Source organism: Dermacentor albipictus, chromosome 1, assembly GCF_038994185.2.
Source record: "Dermacentor albipictus isolate Rhodes 1998 colony chromosome 1, USDA_Dalb.pri_finalv2, whole genome shotgun sequence".
Lineage (NCBI taxonomy): Eukaryota > Metazoa > Arthropoda > Arachnida > Ixodida > Ixodidae > Dermacentor > Dermacentor albipictus.
Window position 1 is genome coordinate 173809845 of NC_091821.1, and position 19196 is coordinate 173829040.

At 43.2% G+C, this 19196-nt stretch overlaps 2 protein-coding genes across 4 annotated transcripts in view; both read left to right on the plus strand.

Moving 5' to 3' along the window:
• The window catches only part of LOC139052458 (protein MTSS 1-like), a 118777-nt gene extending 105257 nt beyond the window's left edge, over positions 1–13520 (plus strand). For 2 of the 3 annotated variants that reach the window (XM_070529575.1, XM_070529582.1), the window contains exon 16: positions 3639–13520. In XM_070529575.1, the coding sequence (XP_070385676.1) occupies positions 3639–4957 (1319 nt within the window). In that variant the 3' untranslated portion in view covers positions 4958–13520. The remainder of the gene's footprint in view (positions 1–3638) is intronic. The other variant, XR_011509918.1, reaches the window with a different exon arrangement.
• LOC139052469 (U-scoloptoxin(01)-Cw1a-like) overlaps positions 1–19196 on the plus strand; it is a 328466-nt gene that overhangs the window by 41465 nt on the left and 267805 nt on the right. The window lies entirely within an intron of this gene.

Here is a 19196-nt window from a genome sequence, read left to right on the forward strand (position 1 = left end):
CCATCTTGGAAAGCTCGGCATGAATATGTTCCTAAATTTAGATCTCATTTGCAATTAAGTGACGTAAGACACACCAGCTATACAGATGTCCATATCAGCCGAATTCAGGTCTGCATTTCTGCATGTTTGAAAAATCAGTTGAATTGCTGTATTTACTTGAATCTAGGCCAGCCTCGATTGTAGTCAACGCCCAAAATTTGCAAGGAAAAAAAAAAAAAACCTTGAATGCAAGCTGAATGAAAAAAAGTCCTTTTGATTGAGAGAAAAGCTTGCATTTTATTACACAAGTGAGCATATCATAGGCATGTCCAAAGTTCACTCATCGTCGTCATCCACGACATCGCTGTCCTCTTTTTCGCTCACTTCTTCCCAAAGGGCATCGTCCCCGCTTCCATCCAGCGCATTAGAAATGCTGCATTTTTGGAACGCTTTGATGATAATTTTAGCTGGAATTTCATCCCATGCCACCACAATCCAGTTTGCCAGCTGGCTGAGCAAAGCATGCTCTATGCGCCCGGTTGGGCACATAGCTCTTCCAATGCTTTCTATGCTTCCAATGCTTTCTATGCTCTTCCAATGTAAGCCAGTCGGTGTAATGCTTGCGAAGCCTATCCTTGAAGGGCTTGTTAATGGAGACGTCAAGCAGTTGGAGTTGGCTTGTCATGCCGCCAGGAATTATGGTGATGTCTACCACCTCGAGAGGGCGTGGTCTTCACGGCATGTGTCAGGTGTCCATTGTAAGAATCAAGCAACAGGAGTGATTCCTTACATAATGCGGCTCCTACATGGCGTTCCCAAATCGTCTTCACCCAGTCCTCCATTCCTGGGGAACTTTTCTTCAACTGGTAGTGTCTTGCGTTAGAAGGTAATGTATGGCGGCAGCTTCCATCCATTGGCAAAGCACCACAATAGAGAGTTTTAGAAACTTTTGGGATCCCCAAAGAGCTTTACGAGAGTTCTTTATTGTGCATAATAAAGTTACAAATGGGGATTATACATACATACAGAGGGAGATCCTTCTGCGGGTGTTAGCAGGCGTGAAGAGATTTAGTACAGGGCTTTGCATTTGTGGATAGCGTCTTGCACTTGCAGCATCACTACGGCATCAAAGAAAAGCTATTATAAATATTAAAATAAGATATATCATTTTATGATAAGAAGAGCAATTTTGACATTCGTGTTTCTGCGTTTAATTAGGATTTAGAGGTTATTCTATTAGGAGCAAGCAATTAGTTGCACTTCGTTTTGAGTAACCAATTTTACATGCCTTCACCAGCCAAGTTAAGCCGTGTTAGTCCTACGAGCCACGAAATCGACAGTTGAATTTGGAAAAATGGATCAATCTTTATAACACATGCTAGTTTAGAGAGCAACAATCGCAGACACTTTTCCTAGCTTGCGAACTTCATGATTTACTACGAATCGAGCCCAGTTTGCTTCTAGGTTAAAGCCGTCGCTTCAATGGGTGCCGGCATGTTTGTTGCCTCAAAGCTGTTGGAGCACTGTTTGGGGCTGCTGCTAAATCAGTGATATAGCATGCCCGAAGCAAAACCCAAACGTAGTTTGGGTCTCGTGCATGCGTTGGACATTTTCGAGGTTGGACATTTTCTCGATGTGTGAAATGACCTTTCCCAAGCGGTGTAGTGACACCGCTTGGTGGGTGCTGTTTCATTGGCTGGCACGAGGCTACAGCGCGACACTTGCAAAAAATTGAGACTATTGCTCTGAATGATCACTTCCAGAAAACAAAATGGTGCACGCATATGCCACTGCACGTCTGTGACTACGAATTGGCTACACGCATGTGAAGGTTGCGGCCAAACTACATACTCTAATCTAAGCTGACCCCCTGCTTTCGTACTTTATTTTTTTTTTTTCAAAAAATATTGGCCTATATTTGAGTAAATACAGTTACTTGGCAAGAGCAACTTGAAACGACACATTCGGGACAAACGTGTGTCTTTGCCAATGACTTGGCGTGGTTAGACTGCAACTGTCAAGCCAGCATACCAATCTCTTGTGATCACACCCATTGCATGATTGCACATTAGCGTCAATGTGAAGTGCGTCTATCAAATTAATTCATGTTTCTCTGTCTCTAGTCACCCATGGGCCATCAAAATCTCCAGGAGGCTCTATACTTTGAAAGTCAGCTTCTGCCTGCTTGCTTGGGAGCTTAAATGCAGAATAAATATAATCAAACATTTTCTTGCCCAAGTTGGCTTTATGTTAGGTAAAACTTTTAAGTGAATAGCTTTCTTTGGTTCTTTTGCCTATTTTTGTAATTGGTGGTCATTGGTGGTTGGACTTTCACTGCCAATACAAAGGCACCAATGCAAATGGCGTGTGTCCTTGCGTGACCAAGTTGTGAGGCATGTTCGTTGCCTGACACTGACTATTATAGCTGTTTGAGATGCACATGCTGTTGTGCAAGAGCTTTGGGACACGCGAAGGTTTAGATGGCTGTGGTGGAGCACTCGGGAAGGACAGCCCTCTCCCTCTGCGGCTGCTATGGGAAAGGAGGATGGCAGCCGTCTATTGTGCTGGCACTCGTGATGCTGGAGACAACACACACATAACAAATTTGCTTATATTTATAGCCTCCTATACTACCATTACAGCTGTGTTGGCTAAGGCTCAGTTCTCTACGGCATTGTGCAGTGAAACTACGAACACTACCTAAGTATCCTCAATACAACAAATACCTATGCACTTTCAAGTGCACTATTCCTTTAACGAAGTGAATAACTTTCTAAATGTGTTCAGCTGTGTGCTCACAATGACAGTCATTGTTGCTGGTTTCCGCACAATTTTTTCATTATCTGGATTTATAGCATTCTTGCCCAGGTACATTACATGAAGGAATGGTTAGACATAGCTCTCCTGTGCTTTGTTGATATTGGTAATAGTACTGATTATTGCAACAGTTGTGGAAAGCAAGCAGTTTCCTTTATTACTAGCTCAAGTTATGTATGAGTAGCCATAATAAATTTACAAATAGAATAGCAGATGATAAATTTAAAATAAGGAGCCCACTGTGCAGTTAGCAATATGTGTTCCTTGTAGGCTTGCATGGCGACTGAGTACATGTAGATTTGATTTTTAGTTTATTTATGCCTTCATTGTTACATTGGCTACCAAATGTTGCGCACCCAATGGGGTTCTCCTTACCAATTATACTTTTGCCACTCAAGTGCGCTGCGTAAACTTCTGCTAAATACTGAATAATAAAAATTAAAGAAATCTAACCTCCACTGTCATGGGCAAGCAGTGCCATCTGTTGACATCTTTTATCGAGCATATTGTATACCTCCAGCCTCTAACCCGGTGAATCGCTGACTTTAAAAATAAAGCCCTTGTTGTTGGGCCCGGCGATTCACCGGCATTAATGGCCACTTAGCTAATATAGTGGCCATGGTAAAATACCAGTTTATATTTCTTGCAGGGCCAGAAAATACGAATTCGGGTATGTTGAAAATATATGTGTAACTTGGTGGTAACATAGTACTTTTCAATAATAAATCTTGCAGTAAAAAAAAGATATGACTTTGTTGCAACTGAAATCTGCATTGTTTAAAACTTAGGTCTTATGTCTCCTATGACTAAGAATTTAAAAGAGCTAATCGTTAAATTTGCAGGGCTGTCCAAGTCTTCAACACTCCCTGCCAAGTCAAGCTTTCGACGAGGCTCACAGCCACCACCACCTCCCCCTGTGCGACGGACCCCTTCAATTTCAAGTGCTCATGGTTGTTCACCTTCATCTCCAAGCTCACAACACTTTCAAGAGCAAGCCACTGTGGATCGTGGAGGCCAGTTCGTTGGTGATGACGACGGCTCTACAAGCAGGGCTAAGTTGATACAAGCACTTAATGCCCGTTTCTCGAAACCAAGTCCGCTAGAACAGGCCGGTCTTCGATTCTCACTTCCATCAAGTCACACCGAAGATGGTTGTGGCCTTCCACTACCAGATCCACCAGATATGTCCTATTTTGACCCAGAAAGTGATTCAAAGCCTTTTCCGGCTCCGCCGCCATTCCTTGAATCACTAGAAAATGAACTATCACTCGATACAGAAAGTGAAGCTGCATGTACTTTCAGAAAGCAAGCACAACATGAGAAAAAGCTTCTGCGTGCTCACACAATCGGACACAGTGAACGTGATGCTCTTATTCAAAGCCTTAATGCCAAATTCTCAACATCTGAAGCAACAGCCATTTGTGAAACGAAGACAGCTGTCCGTAAAAGTTCATTTTGTGAATCATCGTCTGCAACCTGCACTCGGCTTGGTGCAGATGCTGCAATAAAAACTGGAAAGGTGCCTCCAGAGATGGATTTCTTTCGAGCCAACTTGGAGCAAACACTTCTCAAGCGAGAGCTCAGGAGAGACCCACGAAACAGTGTTGCTGGTGGAACAGCGGATTCCTCGGGAGAAAACCGCCGGAGCAGGTCTGTGGGCCCAGTGCCATCTGGTGATAAGAAAAACAACTCAGCAGAGCGACGACAGTTTCTTAGCAACCTGAATGCTCGTCTCGCAGAGCAGCGAAGAGCGTCACTGCAGCCAGTTCAACAACAAGCTCCATCTGCAAAGCAGGTGTCGCAGTACACGCAACAAATGACAACCTTCTCTACAGGGCAGACAACAGTTCCAGCACCAGTACAGTATGTGTACACAGCGACACCTGCCCAGATGCATAACTTGCAAGCAGTTCAGTCCACTACTGGAATACTTCCCCAGACATCGGTTGTCACAACACGCCGTGGCTCCCTACAGCCAGACGTTGAGTTTGGTTCAAGACAAAATGGTGGGCGAGCTGCTCGAGTTCAGAGCTGGCTAGCAGCTCGTGGTTCTGTTGACCTGACTGCATGCCGAGAGTCACTAATGGATCAGATTCGGCAGGGCACAGTGCTGAAACGAGTTGCATCACAGAGTGATCGCTCAACACCGTTTTTGCTGTGACGTTACCTTGTGGTTTTCATCTGGCACATATGATGGAGAGGACACTGCGACTTTGTGGCAATGACATCGAGAAATATTGAAGCAGGGTGGAGCGCTTGGGGTGCCTTCTGTGCTGCTGTAGCTACTGTGCTCTCTGTATGTTTCATTCCTTGCTTTAAAACTTACTTGTTGGCATATTTAAGTATGCTTTACCACAGTGCTGAGTGTGTTGAATATTATTTATTTGCCTGAAAAGAGTTATTCTTCTTTGATGGTCAGAATGTGACATGTGCCACTTAGCTTGCATAAATAATTCTAAAGGCTACCCGCTTAGTAGCCGTTAACCCAAATGTCATTGTCATATATATTTTTTTACATCTAGGTCATTGTAAATCTTTCACATATCTTGGTATGTTGTGTTGCATGGCTTATTTTCTTGCATTTCAGTGTAGGGCACACATTACTAAGTGCGATGGGAGAGTTCATATCACTAAATTTTCTGTTACTGTGGCAGGGATATCTTGCATCTCTCACTACAACGAATAATTTTTTGGACTTGTTGCTTTTACCACCAATGTCATGCTTCTCTTGTGTTGAAGAGAGCTTTAGCTATTTCCAACTATTATTCATCCGTATTTAAGAATCACGGGACACATTCCTTGCTTAGAATACATGGGTTAATAGTTCTATGACTGCAAAACCTTAGTGCACCAAAAATTAAAATAAAATTGCTCCCCGCACCCTAACCTGACAATATTTAAACTATTTTTAACAACCAAGTTTTTTCTAAGTGCCAGTTATGTTAAAATGTTCTGTAGTTGGGAAATGCATTTTAATGTGTTGAATTTTCTCAGCTGTGTCATATAAAAAGTTTCCCTAATGTCTTGAACCAACATGTAAACGGCTTGTTCACTTTAAAAAAAAAAATTTGTAAACAGCATGCTGTTGGTATCACTAAAAAACACCATTAGTTTAGGTTATTGGATTTTGCATTCATTTGGTTCTTATCCATTGAAAAAGGAAGGTCTAAGTGTTTTCAGGCATGGGAGTAATTGTACCTAGTTTCTGAAAGCGGGAAGTGGAAAGCAGTTAGGGCATGAAAATTTAAGCATTGTACCACATGTCCATTGTAATTTGAAACATGTTGCTGGCTACTCCTATTTAAAAGAACAATGAGTACCTGTATTACTGCAATGAATAGCAGGTATGCCAAAGCACACTTTGCTGAGCACTTATGCAGCTGAACTTATTATATGTGTGCATTTCTGATTGCAAGACTCTTGCTGGAAACATCTTAACATATAGTTGCAGCCATTAAGTAGGCATGTAGGAATTGACCTTTCATAATTAACACATCTTCAAATGTTGGAGCCCATCACAGCTGCTACACTTTAATAAGTACGATGTGGAAAAAACCTTGGTGCATATTTAAAGATATGTTGGTGGACCCAGTTTTTAAAATCAGACCTAATGTTGACATTCTTTTTTCACTGTCATTGAAGAGGACAGGGGTCATGACCTTACCGTAGCGAAACCATGATAGTCTTCTCATGTCAATACATGGAATCAAGCATGCTGAATTATTTTTTGCTTGGAGTTCCTCCTCCAAGGAACACAAAATTCTGTGCCCGTGTTTCACTGTGTTTACATGAGAGGTACTGCATGAGTGCATGCAGGTGTTTGCAATAGCAAAGCGCTAAAGCTTTCTTCCTTCACCAGAAAGAGCACTGACAGGTTTCGTGCACTGCCAGGCATGTGTGTTTATTGAACAAGTGCACACTTATTGTATTCGAGGTGTGGTATATATTATTTAGAAAAAGGATATGGAGTTGTTTTGCTTTATTAAAAGTGATAAAGATGGAGTGAGTTTCTTATAGCTAACCAAAGAAAGCTGCCTTAGACCTTATTTGAATGGCAGTCAATAAAGCATATACCAGCTCTTCAGATGAAAATTAATGCTTTACTGGGCTTAAGAGGGCAACACGTACGAGGACGGCATTCTTAGTTTAACATTTGATGATATGTACTGGGGGGACCTTTGTGTTTAAGTAATAATACTAAGTTTGGTTTTCTCTAGTGTCTGTTTACTTTTTAATTGTGGCAAAGCCTGCTGCTTTTTATTGCCTGACTCTTGCATTTTTTATTATTTCAGCTTTTCATTATACAGAAGTGAAAAGGCAAGCCTCCTAAATTGTTTTCAAATGACAGTTACATTCATGTATCACATTTGACTTGTGTTCAGTGTTTGTCCGAGGCAGCATTGTTCTCTGCTTTTTTTTGTGTGTGTGTAGAGAGTTTTTTGTTTGTTTATTGTAAATCAGCCATATTCACATCCACAAAGTGATCACTATTGTTTGCTTTGGTATGTTACTTGCAAAGTATTGCAAACAGACAAGCAAACCTTAATTAGAGCTTTGTGGATGCAGTTTCATTTTTTCTTTTTTCTCATTGTTGCAGACAAACTTATTTCAACAAGTGCTGGAAATTTAGAAAGTTTTTGAGCAGGGAACTTTTGTAAATGCCAGTGGCATGTAGCTTGCAGTCAGGACTCTGAGCATTGAGCATAGATATCGAATAAGTTATTACTACTTTAGGAAAGCTGTGGCCACAGCATGAAATCAACATATGTATACCAAAACATCACCTTCCGGCTTCACAAACCACCTGCTTTAATCTTACTGTATTCAGGATTGTACGTGGGGGCTTCTATTAAGTTCAATGACTTACATTGGCAATGCACCAGCATATTTAATTTAAATATGCATGCCTGCATTATCAAAGTAGGAATAGGCTCATGAATAAATCTAAACCTTTTCCTCTGCTTCTGCTTTAATTTTTTTCGGCAATCTTCACAGTTTTGAAACTTGCTTCAAGTAGGTTATGTGGAAGAAAGATATTAGAAGCTGGGCTATGGGGGCTTGTAAAAACGAAATTTAATGTACCCAGTGGATGTATATGACTACGATCTGTGGCTCTTTAACTTGTTTTGTCTATTCACTTCTTTCTTTCAATACTTTGTTTAGCACTTAGTCATTTTTGTATAGTTGCTGCTTTTCCAATGTGGTGCTAGCTTAGGTGAGGCTTTCATTAACTTTTTCAATTTCGTCATGGTATCCACATAGTGAAGTGGTATACTTAAGCCATATATGTTTGCCAACACTTTCATTTGCCTTCACATGTGGTTTGTAGTAATAAATAGTTTACTACTATTCTTGTTTTTTGGGACAAGACAAGCCAATAATTGGTGCGCTGTGCCATTTTAACTTCAGTTCATGCAAAACTGGCCCTAGGCATTACATTTTGCTGCACATGTGTAGTTTCTTTCTCGGTGATGGTAATAAGTGCATTACAGCGTTATTGCTGAGAATTTTTTTTTATTCCTTGAAGTGTTTCTTTTTTTTTTTTGCTGAATTTTGAAAATGCAATTGGTTAATACAAAGTGCTACCTTATTTTGAGTAAATTGTATTGAAGGCATTTCATGGCTTGTTATTTAAAGCTAATGCGTGATTATGAAAAGGAATACTTCCCAACCACCCATCACCCTACTGTTGCTCGTAGTGATTCCCTTTCATTGTGTGTGTCATGTGAAAACCACTTTGTCATAGCTCCCCGTGTTCTACCCAGCCATTAACCCTCTGCATGTGTACCTGTTTCACCCCGGTTGATCCCTGTTGTGTTGAATGGAGGGCACCAAACAGCAGTGGATATGCACCTTTGTCAGATTTAACTAAGTGCTGTAAAGGAGGCTGCGCTTTTTTTCTGTCCAGTTGCTGAAGTGTAACCGTCCAGCTTGTGTGTTGTTTGCCAAGCATGAAACACATATCTTCAGTTCATGTGCCATTTCTAGCTGGCTACTCTTACAATATTGCACTGCCTGGTCATCTTTAACTACTCTTGAAGCATTGGTGTCCTTTAGGCATTCCTATTGTGGTTGTCTGTCTTGCCTGATCATGCACCTGGACATATTTGTTACCAGCTTGACACTGTACCATACCTTACATCATGAGGGATTGCTTTTACAGGCTCCTCAAACAGCCTTTAATCTTATGTTTGTGTGATGGCACTGGGTCACTGTGTTCCTTGTGATTACAGGTTTCATCAACTTTTGTTTGGCTTGTGAAGCTGGTAGCTGCAGACATGGGCAGATTGAGAACATTTTCAATGTTGACCAGGATATTTAAATTGTCGCATCTGTACACCACTAAGTCTTCATGCATAAAACACATAGTGTTTGTAAAAAGAAAAAGATAGAGCCACCTCTTGGAACAGATATTGGTGAGCAGGTGCAAAGCAATGTATCACCAGTATTCACTAATTAGTGTGTTTGGTTTTGCACTCCATATATGGCACAAGTGAGCATGTCTTCATGCCTGCAGATGTTTATTCACAAATGGGCACTTTCTTTAAATATTAAAGCCCACTAGGGCTCCTTTGACGCATAGATAACATTTAAAAATAGAGATGTTCTTTAATATTCTTTAATAATTTGGCGTCACATGTGAGAGTGTGCCTGTGCTAGTCATTGTCCTGTGTGCTCGAATAGTCTGAGAAAAAATTGTGCAGAGTGACTGCATTTGAGAGTATGGTTTGTTTGTATCCTTATAGTTATAAAGATGCTGCTTTTCATATATATATGGTGTAAATTGTGGCTATTGGTTTGCTTATCCAGATGGAGCAGGACACTGTCTGTAGGCAAATTAGAAGCAGCTCACTTGTATTGCCTTGACATTTGAGTTCACATTTTTCTCTTTGAAAGCTTAATATGTTGGAGCAATTATCGATTGGGAAGCAAGTGCACAGGTACAAGCATGTCCACTTTGGTTTTGCAGCATGAAATTTAAAATGAGTAGCAGTCATCTGGAACTCTGCCATTGTTTATTTTTGTACATATGTAACCACATAAAGTAATGGTTCTTCAATTACTACTCACAATGTGAAAGGGGAAAAATTAAAGTGCTATGTGAAATAATTTTGCTGTGTACTGAAAAGGAAATATTATTTTGACTTTGAGCATTCACAAAAGCTTAAAATATAAACTATGTAAGCCCTTATATTTAGACAAGTGTTACAGTCCTGTAGACATGCATACCTCTTTAAGAATTCATTTTAAGAACTTAAGTTGGGAAAAGGCAAGTTAAAGCTCTGAAAACTTAAGTTTATCCCTCTAAGCACGAAACACATATACTAGTTGTGTTTGGTGTTTAGCCTAAGCCTTGCAGACTTGGTTGTGTAAGTGAATTGAACAAAAGGAGTGGCACATTGTTTGTCACATTCATATTCGGTATCTGAGGCCATTCTTTGTCTGCTTTAGGTATTGTCATGAACAGCAATTTTATTTTGTGTGAGTGAACGCTTTGGCAGAAATTTCAAACGCTTGCATGCAGCATACCATTGAATATGATATTGCACATTACTGTCAGATTGCAATATACTGTGTCATTTTCACATTGTTGCTCCCAAAAGTATATTCAGAAAAACATGTTCATGAAAGCTAGAATGATAACAAATGATCATGAAAGCTAGAATGAGAACAAATGTTGTACATCACGGGCAAAAGCAGCTAGGAGGTTAAACTGTTTCCTATTTACAATGCGTTTTTTGTTTTCATAAGTACGTGCATATAGCTTCTTTATGACCATGTGCACTAGCCTAAGTAACTCAATTCTGTTCTCTCAATGGTACAGGTTTGAGGCATTGGTTTGCATTTTTCTGTTGGGTCAGCTTGTGTCTGTTATATAAGAAGTGGTGAATGGTTCCAATTTAGAGGTTCTTGATGTAGTTTGACATGTGAGTGACACAACGATCTCTGCACGCCTTTGGCTCTTGCCAGGTCTTCCGAGGCAGCCAGAGCGTCAACATCGTGGCTTTATCTTGTATGGGACACTAGCAGGTGTGTGACGAGCAGTCTTCCTCTGCTTGCTGCAGTTATGCCTTTATGCTAACCACAGGTGCAAATGCCTGAGGCCTCGCTTTGTAACACTTGAGTACTTTGTGGGGTCTCTTGCTAGGGTAGACTGCATACGTACATCTTTCTACACGTCACCTATTCATGCGATGACGGGCATGTACAGAAGGCATCATTAAACCACTGCTAAAAAGATGCTGTTTTGAGACTGAAACCATTAGTCGCATAAACCTGTGTGATTTTCATGAGGTAGTGCTTCTTTCGAGACATGGAGCATAGTATGGTAAAGGGCTTGTACTGGTGCACACCTTGTGAAAGTGTAAGGATGATATTTGTCTGCGAGAGCAACCCAAATAGCTGCAGTGCTGTTTAGGCAGTACTTGCCTTGATCAAAGCTGGTGTTGCCTCTGATGCCTCTTCTGCTTCCTTCCAAGGTGATAAAGCTTGCATTGTAGTTTACCTGTCATTTGTTTGCAGCAAAACCGTCTGATTTACTTCTGTTTTCCAAATGAATGGGTGTGTATGTTTTCTACAAGCGAATTCACTGACCATAGTGTGCATATTCAAGCTTAATTGAGCACCAGGAAGTATTGTCATCTGTAGGCCAGTCACTATTTTAGTCACATAGTAGTTTTGGTGCTGAGCATCAAGGCAAAAGTATGAAAGTAATTCTGCATCTATTAGAGTACTGGTATAGGTAATTCGACTATAACCTGCTGTATATGCCTGCTATGTATGTGCTACATTTCTGACTTCAGAAGCCACATAGGGAACTGCTGCAATGTGGTTTCTGTTCTGAGGCATATAAGAGATGGCAAGTGTTAGTGTTGGCTAGTTCTTCGAGTTCCTACACATATTTATTATTTCTTCCCATTCCCCTCACCCTGTCTTGCATATCTAGACTTACCTAGGCAACCTGCACACTGGTTTAGGGACAATCGCTCTTCATTCCTTCTGTTATTGTGCCATTTGTAATTGAAAATTTTAAATTGTCTTTGCTGCTGCACATGTAGCATTCCGACAAGTAATTGAAGTGACTGCATATGGACGTTCTTGGCTTAGGCAATTTCATGCATGTGCCCCTTTACAGAAGTAGAGGAGCTGACAGGTGATAACAGGCAAACGGTTGTTTTGCTCATTGCTCTCAACAAAAAGTAGTTTAACTTCTTCAGCTCATTGCATCTGCCTGATGCTGTTGCATAGCATGAACGTGTTCGTTGGGTACAACATAATAGTGGCCGAGGCACTAGCTGTGGTGCTTTTCTCATGTGGCTGCCAGCGTCGAGCATTGTCCAGGTGTGCCTGAATGAGGCTTTGCAGAGCTGTGTCTGGCATTGGGTCCTGCATAAGGTACCAGTAGTCGCCTCACTTAATAGTTCACAGGTTCTTTGGTCAGAGCAAGCCAAGAAGTGGATATGCATAGACACATTTCTTTCCCCCAGAGTACGTTTCATTGTTTGCACAAGATGCTTTAATTATGTGTTTGTGTGTTGTCTGTAGCAGAGAGTTTATTTTATGTGACGTGACTGTGTGTATAGAGCTTCTTTTTGTACATTTTGGCATTGTCACACTGACTCGTCATGTAGGCTGGGGATGCAAACAGTGCTCTCAAGAAACCTGCACTACTTATTTATAACTGCTGTCTGAACAGTGCGAACATGTGGGCCTTGCTTGGACATGATGCATCCTGTGCCATGCAGAGGGCTAAACTGGCCAGACTTGTATTGAATAAGTGCCATGCTTTGTTGATTGTGCCCACTTTGCTGGCTGACCCTGTAAGCCTGATGAGCCTGCATGCGTGCATTAAAAAAATGCCTATTGGTGCAAGTCACTTAAAGGCTTCAGCGTAGCTACGAATCAGAAAGAAAACAATTACTATTGTCATCTGATTTTATGATTCTCTTTAATGACATGAGACATTGAAAGTACGACACACTTGCCTGACATAGTGAAACAACTAATGAAAAACACTAATCTTTGATAAGACCGTCCCTACATCTCAATGTTGTCAGCCCATCTATTGATTGCCCTCATTGCGAGTGAACTGATGAGGGAGGAAAGTTAGCAAGTGTATCTGCAAACTCGTGCACTTTGCAATTGGCGTGAACTGTTGCAGCTACATACTAGGGTCCAGGTGTAGTCTCGGTAAAACCTGCAATTCCTGCTGCCTTGCAGTGCAGAATTTCAATGCGAGAGAAACTTGGAGACAGAAAGAGCTCAATATTCTTTGCTTTTTCTTCATTAGTATGCCTTCAGATTTTCTGTGAGTGTCGCAGAGTGGCCAGAAACCACAGATGACATAATGATCCGTTGGGTGTTCAGCTACAGTGGCCACAATTCACCATTGCATCAAGGCATGTGGGTCAGTCACTGGACGCACCTGTACACACGGTTTTGTTCGTCAAGACCTTCCCTGTAGTTTCGTCTCCTTCCAATTTCTTACCGCGTGTTACACGGATTTCTCATGAAAACTTTGAACCACCACCATCACAGCTCCTGTGTAGGTTCTGGTGTGCATAACTTTCTTATTCTTCCTGATGTGTTATTAGAGCCAGGGGTTTGTAAATGATCTGCTGCTGGCTGTTGTCCTGTGGTTGTTCGGTATACAGTGGATTTTGTAGCAGGCAGAGCCTTCCAATGGAGGTTGCTGAAAACAATAAAGTGATCTTTCTTTTTAAGTGCGCTCTCGTGTATTTTTTTAAAGGGGCCATGACACCAAATTCTCCACATTGATGTTAATTACATGTTAACCATACACCTTCTACAGGAAGCTGGCTAAAATTGAGTGCAAGTTACATTTGATCTTTTTACTTCACCGACATTGCTTCTTCCCTGCAACTTTCCCACTGCTGCTACTGGTACTGTCTGGCACACAGCATCAGGGGGGTTGTTCAGAGCGCATCTATACATAACAGGAGCGAGTCGGAGAGGAAAGGTGACGCGAGAAGCTTGTTTGGACCCCACCGCTGATTTCAAGTAAACAACCGCATTTCCAAATGTTAGTCCTGGAACCATTGCACCTTTCCACATACCCCAGAGCCCCTTGTACCAATTGTATCCCCGTGGCACTCTGCTTCATTATGGCCGCATTTCAGTGTCAAATGTGCACAATGCCCTCCGGAGCTTCCTGGGCGTCACCACATTAGCCTCTTAACAGCAGTAATTATCGGTGACCCCCCTCAAACGCATTGTAGAAACTGCAGCGCTTCCCTTTCTACTAACGTGGGAGTCCAGAGGGTACGTAGATAGAACTGTAGAGGAGGGAGGAGAAGAGGCAGTTCCCGTACAAGGAGAAAGGGGAGGGGGGTGGGGGGTAGGTGACATGAGGCAAGGAAACGGTGGTTGCGGGGAAACTGGATAAGCTAAAGTTCAAGACACAGTACAATAAGTTGCTGCTATTTCTGAAAAATAAACTATACAAATATGTGAAGCAGGCAAATTACGCAGGGCATGCAGAAACAGAGCCGCATTAATTAAAGCACGCTGCAGGGCCCAGGTGACAATATGGAAGCCGTCTATCGTCAAATCAACACTTCTGTGCCCACCGCAGTAGCTTTGGGGCTATGGCATTGCTTCAGGTTGCGGATTTGATCCCAGCTGCGGCATCTGCATTTCGACGGGGGCAAAATAGAAAACTCGCATGCACCTAGATTTTGGGACTCGTTAAAAGAACATCACGGTCTCAAAATTAATCTGGAGTCTGCCACTCTGACGCGCCTCATAGTCTGATTGTGGTTTTGGCACGTGCAGCCCCTTAATCCAATTCAAGTTTAATACTTCTGCCACGACGCGATGTGCTATGTGAAGCAATGACAATTATCAACCCTCTCGGAGCAGATTAAATATGGCGCACAAAGAGTCTCAAGCAAACATGTCTCGCTGTGTGTTCTGTGTACTACGCAGACAAACGGCAGTGGCGCACGCATGATAACGTTTAGCATCAACTCGGCGCTCACATGTTAGACTAAACATTGAAGAAATGAAGCTTCAAATGAAAGCAACCAGCACAGAAAGTTTCGCTTACGTTGATTCCCACAGTGCGTGGGATCTGCACAATTTTTCTATATTGCAGAAACTACAGGTGTTCTCTGGTTTGTGCTGTTTTTATCGTGTAAGTGAAAAAAATTGCTGGCACAATGCGTAGGCACCCTGCAATAAAGTTTGGTTGTACATGTCGCGCCACCTAGCTGCGGCGGTGAGCACTCGCGAGTAGGCCCTCAGCGCCATTTCGCCATTGTCCGTACTGTGCTCCTTTTCCTTCTTTTACTTTTTTGCAATGGATACACCGCGGCCTCTCGGCAGCTCCTCCGTGAGAAGTTTGAACAAAAAGAACAAGTGCAGGTACTGCTGCGTTAAGGATTTTCACAACCGCGAAGGGGATGTCGGCATCAAATTGTACCGCTTCCCTTCAAAACCGTGGGAAGCAACCCGGCGGTTGAAGTGGATTGTCGCGGTTTGTGTCGCTCTTGCGAATTCCTGTTAAACAAGCTAAGACGTAAATGAAAAAAGACGAAAAAAAAAGAGCCAGCAGCGGCATCTGTAAAAACGCACAATAACGTGACAACTGCATAAACACACGCGAACTGATACCCGCTGTTGTAAATTGGTTTAGGTAGTTGTTTAGCTCGTCTCGCTCCAAAACAAACGTGCAGTGGTTGTTACGTGTCAAATCTAGCTTCGTAAGCGCTTCGTGCTGCAGCTTTGTACGCACTGTGCTTTTTGTTGTGCAATAAGCCAACGTGCAGCTTTCTGCGCCAAGGTCAAGACGCGACTGCTGAAACCGGGCTCATTCATGTCGATGTTTTTTCGCGCGTACAATAAGAAAACTAAGGTTGGATTGCACCGCAGCACACGACGAGTATTCGCAAATTAGCATTTGTCTCGTGCACGCTAGCGCACATTTGTTCAGTCTTCACGTCTCATCTGATTGCTCTCCATATGTTTCAGCGGTGATGACCTCTCACATTCGAGCTCGAACGACAATATCAGAATAGGCTCGAGGCACAAAAAAGCACTTACCTACAAATCCGCCCAAACCTCTACAATTGTGAGGTGCGAGGCACGTTCCAAGTAATGAAGCAACAAATGACAGTTGAAAAATGTCTACGGCCGTATTTGCTCACTTAAGTGGCACAAAATATTGATTTCTTAATTTTGAGTTCGACGTTGTGAGCATGCTTGCTTTGTTGTGACAAACACTTCGCGACCTGCGGTGGTCGCTTAGGGGCTATAGGGTGTTGGGTTGCTAAGCACGAGGTCGCAGGTTCAAATCTCGGCCACAGCGGCCGCATATCGGTGGGGGCGAAATGCGAAAACACCCGTGTACCTATATTTAGGTGCACGATAAAGAACCCTAGGTGGTCCAAATTATTCCGGAGTCCCCCACTACGGCGTGCCTCATAATCAGATCGTGGTTCTGGCACCTAAAACCTCACAATTTAAATTATGCACTTTGCTGCGATGTACGTGCTTTTTATTTCTTTGACACGATATACATGGTTGTAGTCGCAAATCTGGCGTCCTTTGTCAAACGTCGGTGGTCCAAAATGGGCCTCGATGTCTTCGATTTCCTTAAGATCACAATTTAGAAGAACCGACACGTTTCAACCAAGCGCTGCAAAAGCATGCCCCGTAGCAGTGACCGCCTCGGTGTTTCGCGGAACTGACACGGTGGCGCTGACGGCTGAGTCGATCTAAAGTTCCTTGATGAGTTGAAAGTACCGCCACTCTTTGAGCTCTGCCGCCGCCGCGCGACCTCCTCACCCCTTGCGCGTCTCCCTACGGGAAACTAAACCCCCTTAAACTTCGTAAAGTAGTGCCACGCTTTGAAGAATGCCGCCTCCTCCTGGAGCGCTCTGGCCGAAGCCGACGCCGCGTCGCTATTGGTCTAATGGCATCACGTGGCCCTTTGCGCCGGCTTCGATCGTTTTACAGTCACGCTTCAGTGCCATTTTTGCTCGAAAAGCGGCGCTTGTTAGCGCCATTCCTTCCATTCCTATTCTGTGTTGTTTTGATTTTGTGAACGCCTTGAAGTAAATTTTGTGGCAAGTACGACGTCGCTTCACGTCATTTTCTGCGACCATGACCTGCTGCGCCTTCGGATGCCAATATAGTTTTAGCAAAGGCAAGAAACTCTTCGCGATACCGTCCGGTAAGTGCGACGTAACCCGTCGCACTTACGGAAGAAAGGCATGGCTTCACCGAATTTCAGTCTCGATCATGAAAGCTCCTCTTAGGAAAGCAACTCTCTGCCTTTTGTGGTCACTTACTAGCCTTCTTTAGGTAGAATAGCTTTGTTTGCCTCATTTGTTCGTGTTCCTTGTTGGCGGTCGCCCGGTGGATTTGCGATACAGAGGCACCGATGGAAAGCGTGCGTGCTCTCCCGAAACCGTGTTACCCGGTGCGTTTGTCACCGAGCGACGTGCAGCATTATAGGTAATTGAGACGTATGTGCTAATTCGCGTGAGCTTTAAAGTGTGCGAAGCTTAAGGTGCGGTGGTGGAGCACTCGCAAAGAAAACGGGCGGTCACCCGCCCGTTCCCTGGCTGGTTTAGTCGTCGTTCGTGCTTAGTCGTTTTCTCGTTCGTTCGCATGCTCGTTTAGCCGCTCATTTAGTCGTTTGCTCGTTCGTTGAGTTCGCGCGCCCGTCTAGTTCGCTAGCTCGTTCATTCCACTATTACTTTCTGAAGTCACTATGCCTAATTGAGACGCGCTTGGCTCTTAGGCTGGTGCGTTTAATTACGCAATGAGACAATAAATGGTGCACACGGACTTGTGACTGTAAAGGCAAATCTGTAATGCACCTATGCTGAAAATAAACCGTTAGCTAGCTTGCAACTCGAATGCCGTTTCATATCATTTTGACCTATATAAAACATCATTTCACTTGCCGCGATCTCGACCGCGTCATGGCGGGGGGATTCTTTGCGCGATCATGACTTTATAAAGTCATGTCTCGCAAATGTTACTTTGAAGGGAGCGCAACCGTCCTCAATGCATGCACCTCAGTGCAACTCGGTTCGCGACAAGTACGTCACTTCGTGAACGGACGAACCAACGCACGATGAAGTGTTATTCGTGATAAGTCACTAACCTGAAAAAAAATTACTCAAGCCCACTATGGTTTTGTTTGAGATTGAGTTAAGCATTGTTATCGCGCTCCCGCTTCGAGCACGAATGCTAAAAACTTATTTTATTTTCTTTTTTTTATTGAAGTGAATATGTACGCAGAGTCCCGACTCGATGATCGGCCGCGGTATTTCTGTCGACATTGAGACACGAGAAACATAATAGAACCAGCGCTCACATCTGAGCATGTGCGCGCGCTTAGATTGGCAAGCACGTATGTTGGCGGCACTGTAGCTTGTAATACGCTTTCGAACCTTCAGAGCAGCGATCTTCGTCAGTCTTTGTACGTCATAGCTGATAGGCGCCGCGAATTCACATTGTAAGGGCGGCGCGGATTCTTTAGCTGCCGAAGGCTTGCTGGAAGTCAAGATGTTGGCATTCTATCGTAAACGTGTTATTTACAAACATTCGCAACAATGCATCTTGCGACACGCGCTGGACAAATGTTGCGTACATAATTGTAGGGCACGCGATACATTTGCAGTCGTCAACGCACAGCGTTAACACTCCTTCAGATACTTTTTTTAAGAAATAGTTATCAAAAAATGAAACAGAAGCTGCCGTCACTGAATTAGTATAACCGTCCGAATAGAAATTCTATGCTGTATACGAAGTTACGCGGAGCTGGAAAGCCAACACGAACGCCTAAAGCGCACTGCCTTGCTATGCGTGCATTTAATCGGCGAAAGGTCGTCTGCTGCGCTCGAGCAGCATAGGCGGCGCCACGGTCGAGGAGGGGGCGTGAAAGACTGGAGAAACGAAGACGAGTGAAGGCGGAGGAGAAGAGTGTCGCTACGACGATTGGTCTCCGTGCCGTTGCCCTTGGAAACGCGCGGACCTTGCGTTTTGCTTGTGTTTTTCTTTTTTGTTAGCGCCATTTTTCTCCTTAGCTCGCGGCTGGCTTGGCCGAGTGAACGTTGCATGCTGTGTTTCCTGCTGTGTTGTGCCTATGCCTTGCTGTAGCGCATATAACTGCGGCAAGAAGGCTGAAGATGGTTATGTAGTTTTTATGATACTACAAGGAAAGCATGACAGCTTGAGCAAGAAGCAGTGGCTGCACAATATTGGCCAAAAGAACTTTGTTCCGACAAAGAACATAGTTTGCGAGGTGAGGCGCCTTTCTTATTGCTCGTATCAACGCATCCCCTAATGTTTCATTTTCTTTGTTCTTCCAGCCTGTTTATCAGTGTTTTAATGCCGCAATTTGTACGTTGCATAAAAATGGG